At 37.5% G+C, this 27,901-nt stretch overlaps 1 protein-coding gene across 2 annotated transcripts in view; it reads right to left on the bottom strand.

Moving 5' to 3' along the window:
- Adamtsl1 (ADAMTS like 1) overlaps positions 1 to 27,901 on the bottom strand; it is a 368,881-nt gene that overhangs the window by 238,939 nt on the left and 102,041 nt on the right. For both annotated transcript variants that reach the window (XM_047525412.1, XM_047525411.1), the window contains exon 5: positions 7,133 to 7,259. In XM_047525412.1, coding sequence (XP_047381368.1) covers positions 7,133 to 7,259 — 127 coding nt within the window. The remainder of the gene's footprint in view (positions 1 to 7,132; positions 7,260 to 27,901) is intronic.

Raw genomic sequence — 27,901 nt, forward strand, 5'->3', positions numbered from 1 at the left:
AAATCAAGGATGACCTATGTAAATGGAGAGACAAGAAGGCCTCATAGGTTGAGTGACTTAACATAGTAAAGAAGTCAATTATTCCCCTTCCTGCCAAATCAATCTGTAGAATCCTAATCAAAATTCTGGGGAGATTTTTTGCGTGACTATGGGCAAGCAGACTATAGGATTTATACAAAAAAGCAAAGAAGCAGAATTGAATACCAAAAATTAGTTCAAAAACAAAAATGAAGTTTTAGAAATTCTACACCTGATTTGAAGATTTACTTTAAAATATAGTAACCAACAAAATGCAGCATAGGTGAAAAGACAGATACATATATATACCAAAATAGAGAGTCCAGATATAGATGCACAGAAATGACCAATGGAATTTAGACAAAGATTTCAAGGTAATTCAGGGGGAAGAAAGGATGTCTTTTCAAAAAATGGTGCTGGAAGAATTGGGCATCACACACACACACACACACACACACACACACATGCAATCAACCTAGATATAAACCTTATACCTTACATAAAAAGAACTGAAAATAGGTCATAGATCTAAAGGTAAAAATGTTAAACTATGATACTTTCAGAAGAAAACATAGGAGAAAGTCTTTGTGACCTCAGGTTAGTCAAGAAGTTATTGGACATGACATTAATAGCCTAATCCACAAAAGAAAAAAATTAATAGCTTGGTCTTCATCTAAATAAAGCCTTTTTATTCTATGAAAGATGATAAGTAATTTGGGGGAAGAAAGCTACAGACAGAGTATTTTGAAATCACATACAAAACAAAGAACTTATACCTAGAATATATAAAGAACTCTCAAAACTCAACAGTACAACCTATTTTTAAAGCAAACAGCTTATTTTTTTAAGGGAGCAACAGGCTGGGCATGGTGGTGCACACTTGTAATCTCAGCTACTTGGGAGGCTGAGGCAAGAGAATCTAAAGTCTGAAGCCAACCTTGGCACTTAAGTGAGATCTGTTTCAAAATAAAATAAAATAAAAGGGACTGGGGATGCAGCTCATTGGTAGAGCACTCCTGGGTTTAATCTCCAGTACCAAAACAAAATGAAATCCAAAAGACTTGAATCGACACCATACCAAAGAGTAAATAAGCCCATGTATGCTAGATTGAATAATATGTCTTCCATCAAAGATGACCATGATTTAATGAGCATGCTATGTCACATGGCAAGGTATTAAGGTTGCTGATGGAATTAAGATTTCTTATCAGATAACTGAAATAAAATGAGTGTCCTGGACTATCTGAATGGATTCGATGGAATCAAAACATTCTCAATATAGAAGAGGGAAGCGGAAGAAGACATTAGAGTCAGAGAGAAACCTTAAGATGCTATGTTGCTGGTTTGAAGATACCTTGGTGCATATATGGTCTTCAGAAGGTGGAAAATCAAAATAGAAGAAAATGGATTCTTCCTCAAAGCTTCTAGAAGGAACACAGGACTGCTAACAGCTTGACTTTAGCACAATGAACCCCCTTTAGAACTTCTGGCTCTCAAGTATTATAAAATAATAAATTTGTGTTGCTTTAAGTCATTAGGTTTATGCTAATTTGCTACAGTAGTAATTGTAAACCAGTAAAACATGAAAGATACTCAGTATCATTAGACCTCAGGAAAATGCAAATTAAAACAATGGTGAGATACCACTACATACCAATTATAATGGCTAAAAATGAAAAATACCAACAATATCAAGTGATGGCAAGAATGCAGTACAAGTGAAATTCTTATGCACTGCTGTTGGAAATGAAAAATAGTAAGCCACTCTGGAAAAAAATTGGCAATTTCTTAAAATGTGAAATATACACCTACCGTATGATCTGGCCATCCTACTCCTAGGAATTTATCCTAGAGAAATCAAAGTATATGTCCATATGTGAATGCTCATAAGGGCTTTATTTATAAAAAAGCCTCAATGTGGAAACAACCCAACTGTCCATCAACAGATGGGTAAACAAATTGTGGTATGTCCACCTGATGGAATTATTGCTCAGCAATAAAATAAAATGAACTATTGATACATACTGAAATATTAAGGAATCTCAAAATAATTATGAAGAAATAAAAGAAGCCAACCAGAAACAAGTATGTACTGTATAAATTCAATTATATCAAACTCCAGAAATGCAATCAGATCTGTAGTGACAGAAGAACATCTGTGGTTACCAGGGGGCAGGTGCAGGAAGAAGCAGGAAGGATTACAAGGAAACAAGAAAATTTTTAGATGATGGATATGTTTATGACCTTGGTCAAGGGGATGGTTGCACAGGTGTGGACATGTATCAAAACTCACCACACTATAAAATTATGGCATTTGCAGGTAAATGGATGAAGTTGGAGAATATCATGCTAAGTGAAATAAGCCAAGCTCAAAAAAACCAAAGGCTGAATTTTTTCTCTGATAAGTGGATGATTATACATAATGGAGGAGGGGGTTCCAGGGGGGCAAGAGAAGAATGAAGGAACTTTGGATGGTGTAGAGGGGAAAATGGGATGGGAGTGGGTGGGGGAAGGAAAAATAGTAGAATGTGACAGACCATATAACCCTATGTATATATATGATTACATGAATGTTGTGAATCTACACTGTGTACAACCATAGAAATGAAAAGTTGTAACCCATTTGTGTACAATGAATCAAAATGCAGTTCATAAAAATAAAAATTAAAAAAAAAAAGTCCCTCGTAGGGTTCAGGGAAAAAGCGAAAACAAAACAAAACAAAACAAAAAAAAACTTACCACTTACCACATTAGATGTTCATTAAATGTTAAGTATAGCTCAATAATTTTTTTTTTTTTAAAGGGGCCAGTATCAAAACATTTGATTTCTTTTGTGGATTCTTTTCAAAATTCTCTATCACCAGAGCTCCTGATGATGTTCAAAATCAAAAGTGATTTAAAAGAGTTGTTTGAGAAAAAGCCTTAGTTTTACTTTTCAATTTATTTCAGTTGTATTTTACTTTTTGTGTGTGCAAGGGTAACAGACGATTAAAAATATTTCTAAATTTAAAATAGATCTTCTAAAAACTTTGAAGTAAAAATCCTAAGTGATCAGAAAGCATTGAGTCATAGTTTCTTAGTTTCCATGGTAGCTTTTTACCTCCTGTGGCACATAAAATAATGGTGCATCTTGCAATCAATGATGTCTTAGATTCAAAGAAATACAGTGTATCCACTAGACCACTTTTAATCCCTTCCACAGTTACTGGTCCAAGCCATCATCGTTGGTGCCCTGACCTGCCATAGTAGCTTCCTACCTCCACTATGGTCTACTCTCAACATGGGTGGAGTGAGCCCTTAAAAAAATAAATCAAGAAGACTCAATCTTCTGCTCAAAATCCTCCATGACTTCTCTCATTCGGAATGAAAGTCAAAGTCCTTACATGACTCTGCCCAGGCTACTCTTCACCCACCTCACGACCTTCCTGCCTTCATAATTTCCTTTAGTCTTTTTGAAACTCACCTTCACTGTAATCACATCAGCTTCTTTGTTCTTTGTGAAACATGTCACAAATGTACATACTCAGGACTTTTGTATTTGCTTTTTCTCTTCCCCATGACTTTTGCATTATAACCTCCTCATCCTCCATCAAATCCTGTTCAAATGCTTTCTTATCAATGAGTCATTTCCTTAGTAGCCTATTAAAATGGCAACTCTGCTCCAACACTCCTGGCTGGCAGCCCATCCCCATTTCATGTGCTTCTCCCTGCTTTACTTTTTCTGTAGTTCCTATACCTTATGACATTTCCTACACCATATGCATTTTATTTATGTTTCATCAATCTGCCCCTCATACTAGTACATGCACAAAAGGATTTTTGTCCATTTTGTTTTTTACTGAGTTTCCAGCACCTAGAACAGTTCCTAAGCACATAGCACATAGGTACCCAGTAAGTACTTGCTTTTGAACAACGAATATATATCCTTGAGTGGCTTGTGGTTATGGCCTGAAGCGTCCAGGTACATGGTAGAAATTTCTTTACTGCTTTGTGCTGTCTTAAAAAAATCATATGTATTTTGTATACAGGGACCTGTTTTATTATTAATAATCTACCAGAGAAATAGCCCAGGAATATGTTAGCCCATAGCCATTATAAATCAGCATAAGTTACAGTCTGAGTAGCATATCCTTGATTATTAGAGATTCATTATATCTGGATATAAATTTGTTTATCCGGCCTTTGCCACTTAAGAAAGGTAGAAAGAGAGAGAGTTTCAGGATTTCCAGGTGGTTTCAAAACATAGAGATAAGAAAGGTCTGCAAAGTTGTAGACAAATTGATAGCAAATAGGTTGACTCTAGAACTGAGTACTTTCTAAGTGTATTTGGAAGACATAATATGGTAAAAATAAATAAAACTTGTAGGAAAATAAATGTTTAAATTTTAAGAAGCAAAAGCAAGATCATGTTAACAAGTTGATTCTTTTTTTTTAATTAGGCTGGGCAAGTCTAGAAGTAACCAGGAAAAAAATGTAGACAGTCTTGTACTTTAAAAAAGGGGGAAGAGCCTTGATTTTTCTTTATTTCTATGATCTGCATTTGTGATAAGCAACTGTAATGTCCTTTCATACAAAGATGGTTTCTTTTTTCTTCACCAGTAAATGGTAGTCATTTGAGAAGTCCCTTTGACTTTTCTTTTTCCTTCTGGTACTTTCTACCTTAGTCTTTCTTCACTCTTCTGTCTTTTCTTTCTTCCCATGAGTCTTGATAACATAAGAAAAAAAAAAAAAAAAAAAAAAAGAAGAAGCCTTGGATATAAATTTAGAAAGAAAATGAGTTCAATGTGGGGAATCCAAACGCTAGGAGTTTGAAAAGAGCATGTGGCTGGCTTATGGCTCCTTTTGGCAGAACTTGAGGAGAGACCTGGCAGAACTCCTCCAGACCCTCAGGGGTGGAGCACAGCTCACCTGGCCAGCACACTGGGTCCTGCAGAGCAGCCTAATCTTCCCTGCCTGTGGGCTGTCTCGCAGTCTGTAAATACAGGGTAGAAGATTCTTCTGGGGTGGAGAAAACATAAGTGAGGTGGTTTGGTCAGCATCTGCTATAGATTGTGGTGAGGTGTATGCACAGGCTGGGCTTTATTGATATAAATCATTTTGTCATGAGGCATCATCAGTGCTAAGGTAAACGAATCAATTGCATTTTGTCATTATGTGTAATCATCAGATTGTGTGTTATATAATTTACCCACTGTCGGTCTTGAATAGAGCACTTTTCATTGACATATTTGTTTTGCAGACCTGAACTTGACATATGGCTCCCCAATTTGTTTCATGTTTTTCTTTAAGAATTTCTCCACCTTTGTTACACCTTTGTGATTCAGGGCCCAGGGGTCACAAGTCACTCCCTAATAGGAGGATAAGAAGAATGTCTACTGGATCAATGTTCTGGCTCTTCCGTGAAAACAGAAAGATGGAGGGGGGCATGAGAGTACAGAAGGATCCCCACCAGGAAAACACGCAGTCAGAGGTCACCAGACAGTAGTTACTACACATACATATCATTCCCCTCTGTGCCTGTGGTTATTCCTAGAAAATGAGCATTGACTCTATTTTGTGAAGAATAGATTTTAATTTTTCCAGCATTCCTTTAAGGGTTCTGCAAGTCACCTCTTCTTCTTCTTTTTTAGTTGTTGATGGACTTTTATTTATTTATTTATTATTTATATGAGGTGCTGAAAATTGATCCCAGTGCCTCACACATGCTAGGCAAGCACTCTACCACTTAGGTACTTGGTCAAAAGGGTCACCTTTTCAATGTAATTGTTTCATTAAATATCCAACCACAGCTTCAGAGATGAATCCAAGAATTATACCTTTATTCATTTCTGGTTTCTATCTTCAAACTTCTTTAATTTTTCATCTTATAAAAGTTACAACACATTACCAAAGGAAAATCTGACCTGAATGTACTGTAATAAGGTCTAAGTTACCTCATCCTCCTTTCTGCCTGCCAGTCTTTTTAATTTTTAATTTTTTATAGAATTATATTTTTCACTACTTCTGGGGAGTTGAAAGGTGGAGAGTTCCTGAAACTGGTGCTTCCGATTTTTTTTCCTGTTTTGAAGGTCCCTGGTCTGTCTTCTTGCTCCCTCTCCACCAGGCCCACCCTTTTGGCAAGAGCCTTAGGACTTCTCTGAATAGCTCTCCAGCGCATCCCAGAACAATTGCATTTACCTTCCTTCTTGACCTCCAAGTCCATTTAAAGCCACAAACTCACCTTAAGCCAATCGTTTTCCTCCAACAAATCGACAAGTAAGGAGAACAAAACCACACTGAGCAAAGATATTCATTCTCATTTCCTGAGCTAGAGGAGACATGTGGAAAGAGATCCTGCATAGCAGATCTATTGAAGGATTCGGGATAAAGATAATATCTGGAGACAGTAGGCCAAACAAGGATAAAATAATACTGAACATGTAAGTCCTTGAGTTATCAGAGTGGTCTTATCTGGATCTTTATAGCTCTGTGACTCTAAGAAAGTCACATAAATTAGTGAGGCTTCAGTCATCTTATCCACCCCATGGAAATTAACACTACCTTGCTCTTCTGGTTGTTATAAAGATTAACTGAGATGATCAGGTAAAATTCTCAGCACATGCATATGTATTAAGCCCATATTTGCTGGTGTAGAGAATTCAGGGCATAAAGATCAATAAAGGGCTTCACATAATTACTGCCAGGTATTAATTCTGAAAGGCCCCGTGTTAGTACTGACCCAAGGTCACTTGGTAGATAAAGATCATGTGATTTCACAGTCTTGGCAGTGGAGGGGTGCCTGTCTTCCCACTCTCTGCTATATGCCAGGCAGAAGCTGAAATGCAGCCCATCCTTGCACTGGATGGAAGATTCCATGTTTGTACAGTGAGTGTCTTTAGATGCATGTCTAATTCACTCCTGTTGAACCTCAGAAGGAAAGGGTTCCTCCTTGAGGTTGCGAACAGTGACCTAACTTGACCCATTTAAAATGATCCACAAAGTAAGAATGTGAAGCTATCCTCAGCATTTTCAAATTCTTCTCCACTTTAGTGGGGGTGTTATTTCCCTGGTTGCTCAGGGAACAACCAGTCAAGTTAGCAAATCCAAAGACTGCCCCTTCTCTGTAGTGTCTTACATTTAGTTGCAGACAGCTGGGATTTATATTGCCCTCGGACCAGCCGGCAGGTGGACCCATCTCCATTGCAGACCCCACAGTTATCTTCCTTGACGGTGCTTCCCAGCTGGTGGTCACAGCCAACGATCTAACAAGAGAGAGAGAGATGTAATTCAACCAGGCTGCTCCCAATGCTGGGATCCATGTAAGGCCAATCATCATCAAGTGACCCTCCCTTTATCTCTAGAGGGCCCAAAACATACTTTCTGTGAAGGGAACTGAGATGAAACAGTTTGAACCAAGCTAAGAAAGAAAAAAAAAATGTAACATGGGTAAAGATATTTTTATAGTTCAAGTATATAAAGAGAAAGAAGGTAGAAGGAAGAGAATGGGAAAAGGAAAGGATTGGGAGGAAGTAAAGAAGAACAATTTATATGACAAACAATTTAAAAATATTTCCCAGTGTCAATAATTATGATTGGCCGAAATGACAAAATATCCAGTCACGAGATAAGCAGCAAGAAGCACTTTCTGAGTAATCTGCATGTTCTCTATGTCCCTTAGAATGACAGTTACATAAGGGTAGGGGTCCTATGTTGGGTTTAGTGATATATTCCAAGCAATTGGAACAGTGTTTAGTGGACTGTAGATTAATAAAGTGTTGCTGAGTGAGAATGAAGATACTTTCTTTTCTAGCTAGCACTTCAGCAAAGAAAAAAGAGACAGAACCAGCTATCAGACACAAAGTCTGTGAATTTTTATGGAGAAACTGGAGGGTTGGTATAGAGGGTGACAGAGCCTGTTCCTTGCCTGGGCTGCTCCTGTACCAAACACGATAAAAATATGTCATTTATTCTCACAGTGATTGTTTAAGATATCCCCATCTTATACTTGAGGACATTAATCTTGCTCAAGGTCACTTGGCTAGTAAGCAGCCAGGTTCTAAAAGCTTCTCATAATGCATTTATGCTTAGTCAAACTTAGACTTGATAAAGTTACAAGCCTTTACAAAATGAGTGGGCAAACTTATTTGTATCTTTACTCTTTTCTTTCCAATGTTTGATTTTTAAAACTATCAAATCCAGCCAGGAGAAGTGGTGCATGGTTATAATCTCAGTTATTTAGGAGGTCCAGCTATGGAAACTTAGTAATACCCTGTCTCAAAATGAAAAATTATAAAGGACTGGGAATATAGCTCAGTGGTAGAGCATCTCTGGGTTCGATTCCCAGTACCACCACAAACAAACAAACAAACAAGAATCAACTCCAAATTATACCAGGTTATACATCTTGTAGTTCTAGTTTAAGTTAGTACCCACACTTATTCTACTCCAAACTATTTAAATTACTGAGAACTGGAGTGATATTTGAAGGGGTCTATCTCCAAAAAGTTTTCACAATTCATCCTTCTTTCAAAAACCTGGCCTTTCCTTGAGGTTTGATTTTCCTTTTTGTACCTTTAATTAGTAATTATAAGCATATATTTAAGCCAATGTTTTAAAAATGTAATTAATTAGCATTGTGTTATATACAGACTATTTTTAAAATGTGGTAATGCATATTATTTTCATTTAAAAATCCAAACATGTCTTAAAATAGATGACAAAGCAACAACTCCTTCAATAAATACATTTTTTGGGAAGCAGAGATATCAGGAAAATATGGTACTGAATCCTAAAGTGGGGTGCAAAGGAAAGTTGGCTCCATCCTGTGGATTCGAGGTGGTCAAGTCGCAGTTTACCTCGGTCTACTCAGAGGTTGCAAGGAGGCTGTGTCAGAATTCAATGAAGTTTCATCCATGCAAAACCAAGAACATGCTGACTTAAGAATTGTTTGGTACGCTTCTATGTACCTATAGAAAAATTATTGTGAAAATTCTTATGTGTAGATGAACCCACACATGAACTGTATTCCCTCTGTATTTGAGTATAATGTGAAATGGGATTGTAGAAGTACCTACTTTTTAAAAAAAATTATTTAAACAACATTTTCTGAAGACCTGCTATGGGCCAGGCACTGTACTGGGAGCAAATTTCAATGGGGATTTAAGCACATATGGGCCCATCCTCTTGAGACTTACAGTCTAGTGGAGGAGGCAGCTATTACTCAAACATCACACACAATAAAAGTAAAACAAGAATGATGAGAAAAGCTATAAAACACAGGCACATGGTACACTGAGGATAAAATATGGAGAATTTATTTGGTTAGAGAGACCAAAGAGGAATTGACAGAGGGAAAGATTTTTGGAGCTGAGAAGTGAATGAGAAGTCAAGAGTTACCAGCTGGAGGGAGGTGTTGCTGTGAGGTTTGCCATATCTTTTAGAAATGCCTAGATACTAGCTAATTGGAGAGGAAGGAAAAACCAAAGCTGGCAAAAATAAAAGAATGTCACAAGACTAAAATCGTTGGATTGCCTTATTGGGTGGACTCCTTTTAAGAAGCACGGCAGTCCTAATTTAGTCAGCAAAGAAGTACTGACCCTCCAGTCCTGCTGCTCAAGACTGAAGGGAGATGGGTTTAATCTTACAAGATCCTTAGCTATGTGGAAGGACAAGCTGGGCTGTGGGCATGGGAATTTATATTCCCAGTCATCTCAAACCTAATGGGATTTATTCCTTAAATTATAGGAATTTCAGGTTTCTTAAAAGATTTAAGTTTCTCTGGAAAATTTTTTGCAGACTCTGACGTCTCTAACAGAGCCAAAGGAGATAATCATGAAAATCCCTCTCTAATCCTAAAGATTTCTTAGGGTTCCAAAACCATTTTAAGAAAAGAACAATTCAACTTCACAGATCCAAAGTAACAGTCATATTAAGAATAGCTAAATAGGAGGTGACATACTTTAAGGCTAACTTGGCCAGACCCCTGAATTAGCACTCTCAGTGTGCGTATATGTACCTCAGGATGTGAACCAAGACAATTCTAACTGGACGTTGTTTAACTCTGGTGTTTAAAAGACAAACATCTCCCTGACACGACTGTTTTTTCTTTTCTCTGTATCAATTCCTCTTTAAGATGCCAAAATATTCTAACTCAATTATTTTTAAAATGTGGAAGACTTTATCATCAGATAAAATGTTCTTGTTTTGGTCCAAGTGGAAAATTGTTTGCAATTATACCAGGGTAGTCATTTTCCACATATCTTAATCTGTTGATCTTGAGTAACTTAGATTAATTAAAAATTAAACTATTACTGTAAGACCAATATTAATAACATAAAAATAACTAGGAATGCAGAAATGGCAGAATTGGCAGATATAATGCCAGAACCTTCTGTGCCTTTGCACATGCTGTTATTTCTATCAAGAATTCTCTTGACCAATTCTTTATTTGGAAATATTCTATTTATCTTTCAAACCCTAAATTAAGTATCTCTTTCTCCAAAAAGTCTTTTCTAGATTCCAGAGCTAACTGCTTTATTGTTGTACGCTTCCTCAGCCTTTTGGTCATGCTTCCAAGTTGCAGAGATCACTGGTTACCACCCAATACCTACCTTCTCCTACTTTCCTCTGTAGCAGGACTCCAGTTTTACTTGAGATGGCAATATATCCAGTTAGAAGAACTGGCCATGTGACCAAGTTGTAATTGGTGAAATAAATGTGAAAGTGTTTTTGTTCTGGCTACTTAAAAGAAGCTGAGAGCTGGAGAAGACCCCATTCTGCCACTAGCTTCTTTCCTTCCAGCTGGTTCCAGCAGCCATTTGGAAAAACAAGACAAGCCTGAGAATGGGAGCTTTGCACTGAAGATGGGGCGGGGGGGAGCGCAGAGAGAGCAGAGAGAGCAGAAAGAGACAGAACTCTGTTCCTGAATCACATTTGGTCTATTAGTTTGGAGTTTCTTTGATATACACCCAATTCAAATTGCTATATAATTGATACTGAGTTCAATCAACATGTTTGTCTTTACCCCAGAAAATGAGCTAGTTGAGAGCCTGTGTTTTACAGAATTTTGTATCACTGTGGCTTAGCACAGTGTTTGACATTTGAGATACACAATGAATGCTGATGGATCAATGAAACAGAAATATCAAGCATAAGGGTTGGCTAACATTTCAAATGTAGATTATAGATAGTCAAATTTAGGCTGCAGTCACTGATGGCATACACGAATGCAAAGTGACAATATTGGCCAAATCTAAACCTCTGTCCTGAAGTATGAACAAGAATTACTGTAGAAGGCTAATGTTTTTTTAGAGACCATTTCCAAAGTGCACCTACATTCATCATTAGCAAATTGTCATGAAAGGCAATTTTCAGGTCTCTGAGTCCCCAGACTCACCCATTCTGGACAAAACATTAAAGTGAAATAATGATCACTCATGACTTTGGCAACTACATGGAATCTTTTTTCAAAGGGTAAAAAACTGACTGTTTTTACCTAATGTAGCTTATTAGTATTCTGCTACTAGATGTCAGCCGGATACAAGATCTAACTCCGTTCCCATCCAAAAGATCATGCTTATTTTACATGTTTTTTTTAATCTCAGGTGCCATAAAAAGTGAGAAGCTCTAAGAACAATTTAGATAAAGACAAAATAGCACTCTGTGACTTCCCAAGATTAATACTTTTGTTGTCAGACACCATTAGTTCAGGAAGTTTTGCTTTTATATCTTAAATGAATGTTTTTTGTGCCTTCTCTTATATACAAACATGTACAGAGACTTGTAGTCCTTTGTCTTATTTTTGAGTAGAATGCATGCATTTAACACTGTTGATTTTTCTTTAATATTCAGGATTTATAAAAGGTAATGGAGAATTTTCCCCAAACAAAAATGAGAACTGCAGCATACAACCCAAGTTGGCTGACAACCTTTCAACATGTTGTGCATATTGGAGACCTTGGGCCTGCAGTAGATGCTGACAGGGGTTTCTTCCTTCACATTATAGAACTCATGGCAAGTGAACAGGCAGAACCCAGGACCGAAATTCTTGAGACACCAAAATATGTGTTAAAAAAAAAAAATCTTCACTAGTAGTCACCGAAGAAAGTAGTAGTCACACACTAATAATTTGGAGAATGTAAATAAACATAATTCATAAGCAGATACCAGACCCTGGACTAACATTCTTAGATGGGTTCATGCTGGCCTCATTTCAAATGGTTTTCCATAAAGACCTCAACTTCTAGCATCAAATACTGAGCCAATGATGTCAAGCTTTTCTGGATCCAACACCATGAGGTAAGATACTTTTAAATCCCTCTATTTTCAGCACTGGGAAAGACAAATATGGAAAACTAAACTCTACAAATCTGATCACAGCTGCTCTTACTTATAATTATTTAATTCAGACAAAACTTTGTGGGTGACAGTGTGTACTTACACACATTACACCTCATTTTTAAATAAAAAAATAAGGGTGATTGTACACACCTAATCTTATTCTTCAAAGATTTAGATATTAATTTGCTCATGCATAACCTTTCTATAAAGATTTATAGTGTATACCTTGGATATAATAAAAATTTTAAAAATGGGTAAATGGATCAAAGATAAAATCAAAGATAAGACAGATAAAGATAACGCCAGATATGAGAACTACATACAACTCATACCACAAGTTTCTATTCATTTGCTAGAGGTGGGAAGGGGGTGTCACATGTCTGTATTTGAGCTTCCTAGAATAGAGGAAAACATGAGCAATTGTAAGAATTGAAAAAAAAGGGCATCTATCGAATCTTTCCAAAAATTTACAGGTAATATGCTCCTTGTAGCATATATAATAAATATCAGTGGAATGACTAAATGAAAAACTGGCTCAGGAGAACCATACTTACTCAAAGTACCCAAATCTTGAATCTTCTGAAAGACAGTGTCATATAAGAATGTTCCAGTGTGAGCAAATAAAAACAAGTTTTGAAGAAGTGGCTTTCAATAACCTCTGATAAAGGCTAATGCTCAGAGAACATTTGGTAAAAGCAAATTTTAAGAATTCAAAACAAATCAGCCAGGTACAAAGCACTGTGACAGTCTGACCTAGTTCAAGGGTAGATCTTTGTGCACTTTGGGCTAGGCTGGCAAAAATGAGGCACATGTGCAGCTGTTTCTCCTGCCAAGACCCACAGCAGACATTGCTAATCAACTATAGCATTTTTGGCCACTGAACTTTTATGTGGCCCCAGATCCTTTATGCCATTGTACTCTAGAAGCCAAATCCAATAGACTATGGTTGTCATATGAGGAGACTAAACCAATTTACCACTCCAGAGTCAGGGAAATGAATTGGCTGCCTCCCTTTCAGACAATTCTCCACAAATATTATTTCTCTCAAGATTTGAATGATTTCAAGTACCGATTGTAACCCTGAAGTTCAGAGAAACCTTCCCCAAGATCAAATTACTGGTAAGTAACAATACCAAAATTTCATTTCCTAGCGTGTCTATTAACCATGAAAAGGCATACTATATAATATTTGTATGACAATGGAGTGGTGATAACTGGGTTGAACATTTTTATCAAGATCACCATGGCCAGAGCTAAATGTATCCCCAGGGATGAATAGATGGTTTCATCTGTAAGCACATAAGGGAAGTGAAAGGGAAGGTGTCACTCCCAGTCTAAACCTTCCACCTTCTCATCCCCATGCACACACACACACATACACATACACTAAACCTCTCTCTCTCCCTCATGATTTGTTTCAGGTGCCCAAATTTCCTCCTTTACCCACTTGTTTGGTTTACAATATGAGAAAGTAGGATCCCTTTGTCATTCACAAAGGTGCTAATGGTGGTCCATGAGCTATGTTTACTCTTTCCAAAAGTCTAATGGAAATTTATTTACCTGAAATAAAACCACATAAGGTCATAAAACACCAATCATCTCATTATACAAATAAGCTGAATCCTGATCTTTGCCACATTTATATTTTAATTGCTCAGGTCTTTAAATCATAAAAATAGGAAAACAAATTATTACTTAATAATGCTGTTTTGAGTAGATGGAAATTTCCAAAACAAAGTCCATATGAAAAAAAATAACAAAGATGGCTTTGTGTTAAAAAGTTGAGAACCGGGGCTGGGGAGATAGCTCAGTTGGTAGAGTGCTTGCAGTGCAAGCACAAGGCCCTGGGTTCGATCCCCAGCAACCCCCCAAAAAAAAAAAAAAAAAAAAAAAAAAAAAAAGTTGAGAACCACTCATGCAGTCCTTTGTTTGTTGTTCACATACCCTTGGGAAGAGCAACACATGAAGTTGTTGATTATACTTAAATTAAATGAAATCAACTGAATATAAGGCATTATGCTGGTGTTATGGTGCCATGGGGAATACATACTGGTTGTAGGCATGGTTGCCACCTAGGTGAATGGGATTCCTCAGATTTGATCATAAGATGTGTAACATAATCAGTTTATTAATCCACTAAGATGGAGTAACTGTAGGCAGATAGGGTAAGGCTGGAGGAAGTAGGTTGCTGGGGGTGTGCCTTTGGAGTTTATGTTTTGTCCCTAATGACCAGAGCTTGTTCTCTTCTTCCTGGTTGCCATGTTCTGAGTTGTTTTACTCCACCTTGCCCTTCTGCTGTGAGGTTCTGCCTCACCTCGGGCTCAGAACTATGCAGTAGGCCAATCATGGACTAAACCTCTGAAACTGTAAGCCCAAATAAACTTTTGCTCCTCTATGTTGTTCTTGTTATGTCTTTTGGTCACAGGAATGAAAAAGCTAACTAAAACATGTTCCAAAACTGGAAAGGGGGAAAGATATCTCTAAGGATATCTCATGCATCATGTTAAAGTATTGTAATCTGAGAGTTTAATTTTCTCTTACTTTTCCTGCTCTCAGTCTACTGTCCACTCTTCCATAATTGCCTTAGTGTATAAATGTTCATTTTTCCAAGTGGGTCTCTCTTTGACTTTTCCCATGGGGCATAGTGCTCTGGGTTTCATGTCCTATCTCTGACAACTCTGAGTCTAGAGATTCTCCTCACACTTGCTCTTGTGAGCACTTGATTCTTGGCTCTTTCCAATGGACTTCAGTTTGGGCAACCCCTGGTCCGACTCTCTCCATCACTCTGTGTGATCTAGTCCTTTGGCTCATCATCTGCCTGGCCCAGTGTCAACTATTCCTACCTCCACCAAAAGGAAAGAACTTCAGAAACCTCTGTGGTTAAATTCTAAAGGAGGACAGGTTTCTTAGGAATGAGATTTTACAGTGCTGTTTTTATAGGATCCTAGCTATCCTGTTTATAATAAACTCTTTGTTAGCAAGCTCACCATGCAGTCCTAGAGAAAAGTGGTCCTGGAGTGCTTAACTTTTCATATTACAAAGCAAATGGTATAAAAGGGAGATGTCAATGTTAGGGACCTGAGATGAAAGGAGAAAGGGGGATAAATTTATTAGATTGCACACATTTTAAAAAATTTTCTTATACTGCCTTGTAGAGGTCAGAAATCAAATCCATCTGATTGCTAGATAAATACACAAAGAGGGAAAAAGAGAATGAGGAAATCTTATTTCCAACATGTATTAAAGCTTTCAGGTGCTCTTCCACTCTGATCTAGTTTTCTCCTTTTCTATTTATTTAAGGGTCCAGGCCAAATTCTTGTGTAACTTTATTGGTAAACACATCTGGAATTATTTTTTTGCATATTGTTTTTAGTTAAATGTGTTTATCTAGTAGTCTTCAGCAGAAATCCTAAGAATTAACCTAGCACAGACATTTGTACATAGAGACACTAGAATTCATTCTCAGCAGATGGTCAGGGGACTTTTCTTGAACTGGCTGTCTTCTCCCTCCCCTGCTTCCAAAATTAGGGTGTCTGGAGAATGCGAAACAAAATTATACAAAGGCCTGACCTCTGGCCTTGCTTCTGTCTCTCAGACTGTGAAGTACCCAAGAGGGAACGTGTTGAATTTGGCCTCACTTCACATGGTATTAACTGTAATTCTTTGTGAGTTGTGGTGACATCATGGTATACTTTGACATCACTGCTCAGACTCCCTTCTGCTGCTGGGCACACAGTACATAGTTTTTTTTCAAACACAGAGTTCTTTGTTGAGAAGGAAGGATAGCAGCTGGTCTTCTGCCTTGGTACAAATGTGGATCTTAGTGGAATGTGTCTGTTCAGTAAGTTACCACAAAGCCGCCATTCTGCTGTGAGAACTGGGACTCACTCACCCAACACCTCTGAGACGCTGTGTGAACATTTAAATCTAAAGAGTTCAAAATTCTAAATGCGGGCCACAATTGAACAAAATTCTCCTCATAATAAAACTCTCATTGACATGTTTGGACATGTTCTAAAGTCAATAATCCAAAAGCAGTAGTATGCTGACTGTATTTGCATGTCAAGGCAAGAGATAAAGAAAAAGGAAAAAAAGAGAGATTATGTCCCCAAACAATTACCTTATAATAATTATTCTGGTATCCCAGATTTCCAATTTAGGAGGGCTTGTTGCTATTCCTTGGTCTCAAGTCTATTCCTGGTTACTTCCCCCAATGTATTATTTTGTACTAATTTGAAGCTTCTTGGATAGCAGGATCAGTATTCTGCTTCAAAGTCTGTCAAAGATGCACCCCCCCAACACCTCATCCACACATTAACATGGTTTTCCCTTCCTGGATTCTCTATTGCCATTTTTGTTTGGCCACATTGGATCTCTTTAGGGTAAAGTCTGAAGAAAATTGATCAAAAGCAGAGTTAATCAAAAACATCATCTGCAAAATAACTTTAAACTTCCCTCTACGCTGCTCAAATGCATGTACCAGGTATTATATTTTCAAATCAGTTTGAGAAGCCAAAGGTGGTTAATTTAAGAGTTTTCCCTAAGGAATAAGTCATAGAACAGAACATTTGAATGGGGTGGTAAGCTTCTTTTATTAAGAAAAAGTTTTTGTTTTTGTTTTTTTACTCTGTCACAGAACAAATACAGTCATGGCGTGACTCTTAGTTCTACCATAAAGACTTACAGTGACTAAAGTATTTGCCCCTCCAGCCCTAGAGATGTTACATTTATTACTAACAAGACCATGTACATCTCTGTGTTTTGTCAATATTTTCACTTTCCTGGCCCCTTCTTCCCTGGAATATCATTACTTCTTCCAAGAATCTATGTATTGTATAGTCCTAAAAACTCTTTATGTTGTATAACCCATTTTGACATGAACAAGGCATTTTGAGGGCAACAAACGACTCAACTTGGATGGAATGTTTATTACCACTTGCTTGAAGGTATCACACACTCTCAATGTGAGATTGTTTTCTCATGAATTATCAGAAAATCATTTCTATTTTATATACTTGTAGGAATTTAATATAACTTATAAAAAAGATCTAATACACTACCTAGAACCAAAAAAAACTCTGACCATATATTCTTGAACTTCTGGGATAATTCTAGTTACAAGTCTTCTGTTTCATAGTACCCATAATTATCAAACCATGCATGCTGATTATCTTTGGGGGATACGGGTCTTTGTGCAAATGGAGGTGTTTACTCACACCTCTGTGAAGTGCACCTGAAGCTGTCACGGGTGCCTTTGTAATCTGAGCCACTCTAGGATAGTTGCCCTATAGCTCTAGTAACAGGTCAAGTTTGCAAATGCTCATGTACATTTCAACTACTCTGGATTTGACAACAGATGTGAAATAAGATCACAATTCTGATCCTACAGAAGTAATGTACTTTCCCTTAGAATTCAGAGTGAATGGAGCTTCATTGGAGAATTTTTTTTTAACTTTCCTCTACCCAGCTAAAGTAGTCAATGAAAGAGGAAGAAGCTTTGCTGCTGGTTTGGAGGATGATGTCTGAGAACTTGTATTTTTAATTTTTTCCCATATTTGTATTGGTACATTATGATTGGGCCTCTGAGAAATTTTAAGGAAAAGATAAAATGAAAGAAAAAAAAGAAAACTTTGGAATTGCTGTGGAGTTGCAATTCATCTCTTCTGAAGACCAACTGAATGAGAGAGGAATGCTTGGGACTGAAACTTTCCTTCCTTAGTTACCCAATTCCAGGACTGCTGAAGAGTTAATTCAGGGACCATTTTCAAATATGTCCAAGTAAGTAACAACAGTAAATGTATTGTTTACATAAAAAAGAGATGTCTCAAATTTGCTTTTTTAAATTCTGAGCTCCTGGGAAAGTCATATTTTCAGAGGCTGGGACAGAAGCTTAGGGTCTTATTTCCTCCACTGGTGTGGCCAATGATATGTGTTGAGATGATAGCTCACTGTAATGAAAGAATAGGTTCTCAAGGGATCCATCTTGGTGTAGAGAATATTCACAATGCATTTAATGGGGAAGAACTCATGAATATGAAAGTGCAAGTTAAAAATGAGTTAAAAATTTTAAAAGGTACAGTGAAATTCTTTTTTTTTTTTTTTTTACTTTTTTTAAATTAAAATCTCTTTTATTTTTACAGACTGCATTTTGATTCATTGTACACAAATGGGGTACAACTTTTCATTTCTATGGTTGTACACAATGTAGATTCACACCATTCATGTAATCATACATGTACATAGGGTAATACTGTCTGTTTCATTCTACAGTGGCATTCCTAAAACTGAATTTGATTTGCTTATTAATTCATAACAAAGCAATAACAGGAGTCGCAAATCCTAACAGAAAAGTGGACTGGCTGATTCAATGGATTTCACATTCCCTGAACTAAATAAAAAGTTCACTGCTGGGTGTGGTGATTAGATTGGGTTGGACAAAGGCTGACATTTACTAATTTGGTCACCCTTTCATGCTCTAGGCTTGTGAACTCTGGATAATCACTTGTGTTTTGCTGAATCACTGCAGTATTATGATAATGGCAAAATGAAATGTTTCTTTTTTCATATTAGACAAAAGCAAATTCACTCAAAGGTCCTGAAAGAAAAAGAAATGACTGCATACATTTTTCCCATTCAGAAAGATAAAGAAAATACCACTAACCACCTACTCAAATACATAGAAATGAATTCTCATTCTTTCTTATTGTGGTTCTAATTTAAATTCAGCCAAAACTCTAAATTTAAAATCTGACAGAATGCAACACTCAGCCCATGTCTAATTTGAGAATGAAATTAAATCACACAGTAACAGGAATGTTCAAATTTAGAAATATTTTAAAACTTAAGTTTTTATATTAGTTATAATAATTTTTACCTATTTTTCCCAAATTATTTCTTAACATGAGAAGCTTACATATATACTATTTTCTAATTCTTCTTAATGTTTCTAAATTGTCAGTTTTTGTGCCCCAAATTACTGCTTCAAAGAAGAGAAGCATTTCAAATGTGTAAGGTTCATACAATAATCACATTTAGTTATAATATAAAAAGTCATATTTCTTCTACAAGTATTATATATAAAACATATAATTTGAGATAATCATATTATGTTTTTAAAAGTAGGCAATTATCCTTTTCAATTCATCTATGGGAATCTAAATAGATTCAATTCATCTATTGGAATCTAAATAGAAATGTCCTCAAATTCTATAAGACTGGGTCTGTGAAATGCCACAATTGATGGAAAAACATGACTTAACCATCGAGATTTTTTTTTAACCATTTAAGATTTTTTTCAAGTGTTATTATTTCAAATTGATTATTGGCTTAGTGTTGACCAATCTTCTGGCCATTTTTCAATGTTAAAATTCTACAATTGGAAGTCAAACTATTTTATATAGTTGCATGCATGTTACAAGAACCACTCAGTGAAGTATCTGTCAAAGAGTAGGTAAAAAACATTTGTTAATATCAGTATGAGAATTTTTATGAACATGGTATTCCCTAGAACATTTGGGTATTAAGTTTTGGATGATTTGCAGCTTCAATTTTTTAATTCTTTCCAACAAGTGTATAAAGAGCAAACCATTTATGGACTGCTCATTGTTTGCTTGTTTTTCTTTCTCGCTAAGATAAAAGTAGTTGCTTGACTTGGCAAGGGGGGTCTTTCCCAATGAAGTCTGTGAAGTGCCCTGTTCTGTGGCTTGTGGATGGTAGCTGTATCTGAGTTGGCAGAAAGGTAGAAAATAAATACTGGCCATCAAAGTTATTCTGAAGTATTGGAAAATATGCTAGGAAATTTGGACTATGCAATGCATAATTCTCCCTTATCAAACCTGGTGACAAGAAGAAACAACAAATGAATGAGAAGCAAAAGGAAGGCGGGGCTTCTCAGGCACCTTCTACAGGTCAGACCTGTGAAGTATTTTACTGAGTTCATGAGGCCTGTACAACAAATCCTTCAACTATAGATATGACAAAACTAATTCAACTTCCTAAGCCAGCTTCCTAGAAAATGTCACATCTGGAATTCCAGCCTCCTCGATATACTTACCCTTTCCACTATACCTGATCCATCAAAGGCTTCTGAAGCCAACAATGGGCATGCTCCAGGTCTTTGGCATGTGGAGCGCCACAGGGTTTAGTCAGCTGCTGCTTAAAGAAATAATTTTGAGGGAAAGTTTTGGGCATTTTGTTTAAAAGCCTAGCTCACCTTTAACATCTCAATAATGTTGATTTAGCTTGTCTCTCATCACCAACCTAAGGCATTCTGAAAAAGAAATTGCTCCCAAAGGAGAGTTTCCTAGAGGACCAAAACTATCAAAAAGAGTCCAAAGTTGCTTCTCCTTTTTTTAAATAATAATACAAAAATAATGCCCCTGCAAATTTATTCTCACTGCTTGCCTAAAGCTTGACTTCAGCACTGACTTCTTGTCCTACCTGAAACAGAGGGAAAAACCTCCCCAGCAGCAGTGGGTCTGGCTGAGGAAGGAGAAGGGAGGAGTGATGGACCAGAGAAAGGAAACAAAATGAACTGAGCCCAGATGTGGCTCACATCTGGGCAGCCTATCCATGCAGAGATCTTGCCAGGCCCTGCCAAAACCCAGGGATCATGACCCCACTTTTCATTTGTACCACGCAGTGTAAGGAAGGAGAATAAACCCAGAATAGCACATTGTTAATTCCAGAGCTTGCTAGCTTGAACACAGGGTTCACACAAATAGTGTCCACCTCTATTTCTACCTCCCAGCCTGGGTCAAGCCCCAAGGACTTAGGCAAGGAGCTTGCATCCCAATATCCATCCACCTTCCTTTCTGTTCTGACCCCTCTCAGTCAAAGGTAAACTACAAGCACATGGAAACCACTTAAGCTGAGTATTTTAACACTAGGTTCTATTGGGGAATCTCGCAAGATTCCACAAAAGCAGGAAAATTGGCAGTGTTAGCTTCCAAAGCATTCACGATTACAGTAGCAGGAGTCATGCAAGTACAGAATGAGCCAGGAAGAGTTATGTGAGAAGCTCATCCCACATGTACTCAAGGCCTGGGTCTGTCTCCAGTGTCAGTGTGTTCTACCATCCAACAGTTACGAGCAGCTCTGATCCCTCACAGTCGAGGGCAAGATCCAGAGTAAAGGTAAAATTTAAAAATTACTCAAAGGATTGAATCAAAGCAGTGTATCCTTTCTGTTCTAATTTTTAAATGTGAAGCACAGAATCTGTTGCTGAGTACGAACACGATTCTGCTTTAAAATACATATAGCATCAAGGTTGCATTTTTAGGCCAAGTGCTTAGCTGACAGTTCCAAAATGATTAGAACTTGGTTTTAGACGTACTGCTTTCTCAACTATATTGCTAGTTGTTGGGTCTAATTAGATATTAAGGGGGAAAAGCCTCCTTTTTGTAAGTAGTCATTTAAATTGCAGATGTGACTTCAGCTGGCCAAACCTGCACTTGCAATCATAAATCAACATCTGCATGGATAAGTAGGCTGCCACTCTCTGAAACACCTCATTGGTATGCAAAGAGGCACTGTCACTCTTTTATTTCTTCCTTGCAGACAGGCATCTCACAATTTTCATGGTTATTTTCTGAGTTTGGGAGCAGAAGGTCGGGGGCGGGGAAGTAAGGAAGAATACAGAGGAGAGAAGTTCCAAGCTCAGAAATTTGTGAATCTGTCTGGAAAAGGAGAAGTCTAAACATCATGATCTCCATCACAAAAGACAAGTCCTTTGCTCCAACACCCTTTATGGAAATGGTATTGCACTAACTGTTAAAGGGTGAAAGAATCAAAAATCACATCTGTGCTTTAGAGGACTTTATAAGCCAGAAGTATGGGAATAAGAGTGGGAGGCAGAGCTGGTAGAGATGTCATACGGTGCATCCACTGTGGAAAACGTATGGGAATTCCTCAAAATGTTAAACATAGAATGCCCAGTGATTTAGCAATTCCACTTCTGTGTATAGCCCTAAAATAACTGAAAGCAAGGCCTTAAATAGATATTTGTATGCCCATGTTCATGGCAGCATTATTCACAGTAGCCAAAAGAGGAAAACATCCCAAATGTTCACCCACAGATGAACAGATAAACAAAATACATATGCATATAATGTAATATTATTCAACTATAAAAAATAACAGTCTGACATGTGCTACAACATGGATGAACCTTGAAGATATTATACTAAGTGAAATAAACAGGACACTGAAGGTCAAATTTTGTATGAAGTACTTAGAGTAGCTAAATTCATAGACCCAGAAAATAGAATGGGGGTTATCAGGAGCTGAAAGAAAGGGGGAGTGCAGTTAGTATTTAATGGGTATCAAGTTTCCGTCTGGAAGATGAAAAAGTTCCAGAGCTGGATGATGGTGATGGCTATACAAAATGAGAATGTACTTAATACCACCGAGCTATATACTTAATGTGGTTCAAACTGTAAATTTTATGTTATGTACATCTTACTACAATAAAAAGAGTAGAAGACACAAAAGTAATAGGCATACAAATAATTCACACCAAGAATACAGACGGGACTGTGTAATTAAAGACACACATAAAAGTAACATGCTATCATGTTTGTTTGTTCGTGTGGAGCTCTGTCGTGATGTTTTTACTCTGCTACCAGCTGGTCCTATGGCTTCCTTCTATCTAGATATGGACAAAGCTCCATGTAGTTTGCACTTGCTGTTCTTTCACTGAGCAAGATTTATAGGGATCCAAATATCATACATGGCATGTGATATGTTACAGCATAACATAGCATAGTGTAGCATAATGTAGGTATAGTATGTAGCTTTGGAGCCAGATAGATATAAATGTGAACCTAAGTTCTGTTCCTTATTGGTTACATGGTTCTGTCCATATTACTTCATCTCTCCATGCCTTGACTTCTTTGTCTATAAAATAGTACCAGTCACACTGAAGCCAGAATTAAGAACAGGTAGTTAGTGTAGAAATAGGGTATCAGTCAAGGTCAAATCGAGGAAATGGAGGCCATAAAGCCATCTGCCTCTGGAAGTTGAATACTGCCCCTGGAAGAATGGAATGTCAAGGATCTCCAGAGCCCATTGATTACCAAAATTACCTGCCTTTATCAAGGACTGCAAACAAGGGGCTGCTAATTGGTGCCCCCTGGGCCCTTACCTGCCTGAATCACCCTGGCCCTCCCCCTGCCCATGGTTTCTCAGTTAATGCAAAACCAGGCCTAGTCACAGGAAGGAGAGATGCGGGGAGAGAACTGGAGAACAAAAGAGACTTTAACCTATAAAAGATGTAGGGTGCGCTCACTTCTTGGGACTTTTAGAACATCAGCCATGGCCCCCTTCTTCCTGCCGGGAGAAGTTTGTATTTTTACCTTTAAATAAAACCTGCTTAATATGCTTGCCTTGGCGTGCTTCTCTAGTGTTCAATCTTCAACATTAGAAGGAGCAGAACTCGTCACTGGTAAACGGCGGTATCAACACCTCCAAAAGTTGTGAGGATTCACTGAAAGAACTTAAAACTCTTGGAGCTTAATAATGGGAGCAGCTATGATTACTATTAATTATAACATAACAACAACAAATGAAACTCTGAGAGTTGAAGAAATGAAAAACAAGATAGTATGTGTTTCTAAAAATTGTTCTCTGATATTCTTCAAATATCAAAAATTGAGCTCTCATTTTGCATGAAGGTATTATTAGTCATTATGCAGGTGACTTAATTTGCCATTTCAGAAGATGCCCACTGAAATGGGCAAAAAAGACAAAAAAGAAAAATGGAAATTTTCAGACTAAGTACAAAAATTCAGAGAAAAGTCAAGACAAACACATTAATTATGGCCCCAGGCGGCCTTCCTGTCCTGCCACTTTTCAATGTCTGACCAACTTATCTTCATGTGTCATGCACTACTCCCCAGAACCCCCCACAAGGAAGGAAAGTCTCAACAGACTTGCTCTAACAACAGGTTATCTGTAGAACATACTCCTTTATCACTATGGACAACTGAGAATTACCCGTGTCTGGCATACTTACTTGAGTGGGAGAATATAAAGGCCTTATGAATTAGATTTGGGGTACAGATGGGGCTAATTTCTCATCAACTTGGGAACATCGATAGAGGAGGTGAGATGTGAACTGTGAATTAAAGAATGGCAGGAATACTTTGGAACAATAAAGGCAGACTGCCAAGTCCCCCCTACAAATCGGAATGAGACTAAAAGTGTGGTCTGGAGCCTGAATCCAGGTGGGTCCTGATTTCAGTGCTGGTACTGTGCTAGACACATTCTCCTAGGCTGCACACCAGAAACTTCTTTCTTATAGGCCCACAAAAATTTTGCTGGAATCCATTAAGAGATTGTTTGAACCCTGGTGAACTTTTGGCTGAAGAAGAGAGGAAGCTCATGTTTGCAGCAGAAGGTTCATCTTGTCCTAGTACAAAACGATTTTAGCATGAACCAAGACAGAGGTTTTCCATGGCCTGTCTATCGACATTAACTTCTGAGCTTGTTCGCTCTGTCACATTTACTCACCGAAGCAGGGAAGATGTTTAAGTCACTGCCAGGGAGCCAAAGATTCAAGGTATAACTTGAGTTATACACAGCAGCAGGCAGCAGCTTGATCATATCCATTTATGAACCAGGAAGACATTTCCTATGCAGGAGACTGTGCTGCATTACCCTGTTTCCATTGCTAACAACCATGAAGATGGTAGAACTTTCATGTGATGTGCACAACTACTGTATTATGCGTATTTCCTATTACAGAAAAAGAGATGGGGTATTTCTCAGACTTAATCTCTAAACATCAAAAATTTGGATCTTTAAAAGTTCTTAGAACTTTTCTGTTCTGTCAAATTCTGTTATTTGTTCTGTCAAATAATTGTACTGTATTTCAGAAACTATAAATTCCTCTCTCCATGTACATAGAGATCTAGATTATAAACTACACACACTCAATAAAACCTACCTTTGTATACACCGAACCCAGAAATATTTATAAATACACAAGAAAACCATGCCATGCATCTCCAAGAAATCCCCAGTGGTGGTGAATGTTAGTTGCTCTATCCCATGGCCGTGGCTAACCAATTCAATAATAGGACTTCTAGACTAGGCCAGAGAGAGGGTGAGGGAGGGAGGGAGGGAGAGAGGGAGGGAGGGGGAAAGAGAGAGAGAGAGAGAGAGAGAGAGGAGAGAGAGAGAGAGAGAGAGAGAGAACAAATAGATAAACTATGGATGGAGCTAAGTTACCTTTTTCCAGGTCTATGAATATCTCACAGCTGTCCTGTGCATGTTCCTGATCAGGTTTTTCTCTTTGATTCTAGTCACACAGTAAGTATTTTTCTAAACAGTTGATGTTCCTGTCACTGATTCCTGTCCTTTCAATAATCCATCCTTTCAAGATCAGTCTAAGCAGAACAAAATGTCTCTTGCTATAATCTAAAGAGTTCTAAAACAGAACAAAATAGAAAACGTTTTGCTAGGAAGGGCATTTATTTTCCTACACTGGAGGTGAAGGAAACTTTGTTAAGGAGTTCCCAAAGTTTTTAAAACAAGAGAGAGAGAAACCAAGAATAAGTTTAAGATTTTGAGAAATCAGAAAGTAAAATGAAATAGAAGGAAAAAAAACTGCCAAAGGAAATCAATAGAAAATCTATAAAGTCCTGGATTTGAAAAGCAATAGACTTTCAAGATGAAGCAAGACAGGAATCAAGGGAGAAGAGATAAAATAAATAAGATACATAATTACAAGAATAAGGAGAATTTTCCCCTTTGAAATAAGCATGTTTTTAGGTTAAGAATTAAATTTTCCAGTCTTAATATTCTAAAATGTTGAGTAGTTGCTCCTTATCACATAATGCTCTTTTTAAAGCCTTTAACATGCCTTCACATTGACTTAGCAGAACAAATTTTCTCAAGTGTTCCTTTCACCCAGGAGAACAGTCACATGCTTCAGTTTCAGGAGCTATTCCTCTGCTGCAGGTTAATATCAAAACAGAGGGAACTCCCCATGGACAACCAAATTTTTCCTTGCTCTTCTTCCTGATAGAATTTGGAAAACCTGAAGCCAGTAGGACCCCCAGTTCTTGGTCTCCAGCCAGAGATACAATTCAGGCAGGGTTATGTGTGAAGGAGTTGTGATGTTGAAAAGCAATATGGTAAAATAAAAAGCACAGGTTTTAGGGTCAGAGGGTCTGTATTCAAATCCTACGTCCGTCACTTACAAGGATATGACTGAGCAAACTAATGAACACTTTGGGCTGTTCATGGGGTTCCTGTTTAAGTTCAGTTGGTATGTAAAGTACTCCACATGGTGTTTGGCATGGTTAGTGCTCATACATGAGGAGGGCTATTTTATAATTCTAATCATTACTGTAATGGGTCTTCTTCATGCATTAACTACAAATCTTGTTGGTCAACCACTGATGACTTATTTTAAAACTGACATCCCCCACTACCCATCTTTCTCTTTCTCTTCCCTTCCCTAACCATGGAAAAAGAGCAAGATTCGCCTTCTTCCTACCCCAAACTAAGTTATCAGTCCATCAGTTCACTGCCCACAAGAACAAAAACACTCTGGACCCGGAAACTGGAACAACAGCTCTCTCAAGGGTACAAGTTGAACACTAATTTTATTTACTGATAATAATACTTGAAAAATAGTCCTTGAATCCCTCCTTTTTTAAAGTCCTCTGTTCCTTTAGTCAGTTAGAATCACAGGCTTAGAGGCTTCAGTCTACTGCTTTTCTCCTTTGCTAGCAAATCAATAAAACTTATTTTTCCTTTTTCTCAAAACCCTGTCCTTATTATTGAATTAGCACTGGGGATAAGGACAAGGTATCATTGCCATGAAAATGGTGCTAGTTCTTTCTCCGTCCCTTTAGAAATAACTAACTTGCACTTCCTTTGGGGAAGCATCAGAATACAAATACTGCATGCAGGGCAGGCTATGCCAAGGGTGAAGTTCCCTGTGTGAGCACAGTTCAAGGCAGTCACAGTTCTTACATCTATTATGCGATGGCTGGTTTGTTGTGTAGACCAAATGTCCAGATCTGAGTTTTTAAAAGATATATTTTAACATGGTTTTGGAACTATTATACTGAAATACTCATAACTAGTTCAAAACTTTATAAAACTTCACTAAGAATGTCAATGGGCTCTATTTGGCTGGAGGGCTATTAGTTTGCAACTTCTGTTTTAACACCATTAAAATCATCCAGGGATGAAAGTAAAACACCTATACTTTGAATTTTAAACTAGGGGAATTCTATGAAAAAATGGGAGAAAATAACCTTGACAAAACCCTACAACCAACCCTTTACCTAAGAAAGGATGTTTTAAATGAACATAAGAATATTTCTTTGAATTAAAAAAAAAAAAAAAAAAGTTGTGCATGAGAAGACTCAGTGGTTCTCCAACCTGACAGAACCCAACTCCTTGGCACCTTACACATATGACTGTCCCAAGGTACTTTCTGTAAAAAAAAAAAAAAAATAGGTACCAGAAAACCTATACTGCTTCACCACTAAGTGAGGTTTTGCCTCCTTAATTAGCCAGAATACACCCTTTACTTCCAGTAAGTAAA

The sequence above is a fragment of the Sciurus carolinensis genome, chromosome 14 (genome assembly GCF_902686445.1).
Source record: "Sciurus carolinensis chromosome 14, mSciCar1.2, whole genome shotgun sequence".
In the NCBI taxonomy this organism is placed as follows: Eukaryota; Metazoa; Chordata; class Mammalia; order Rodentia; family Sciuridae; genus Sciurus; species Sciurus carolinensis.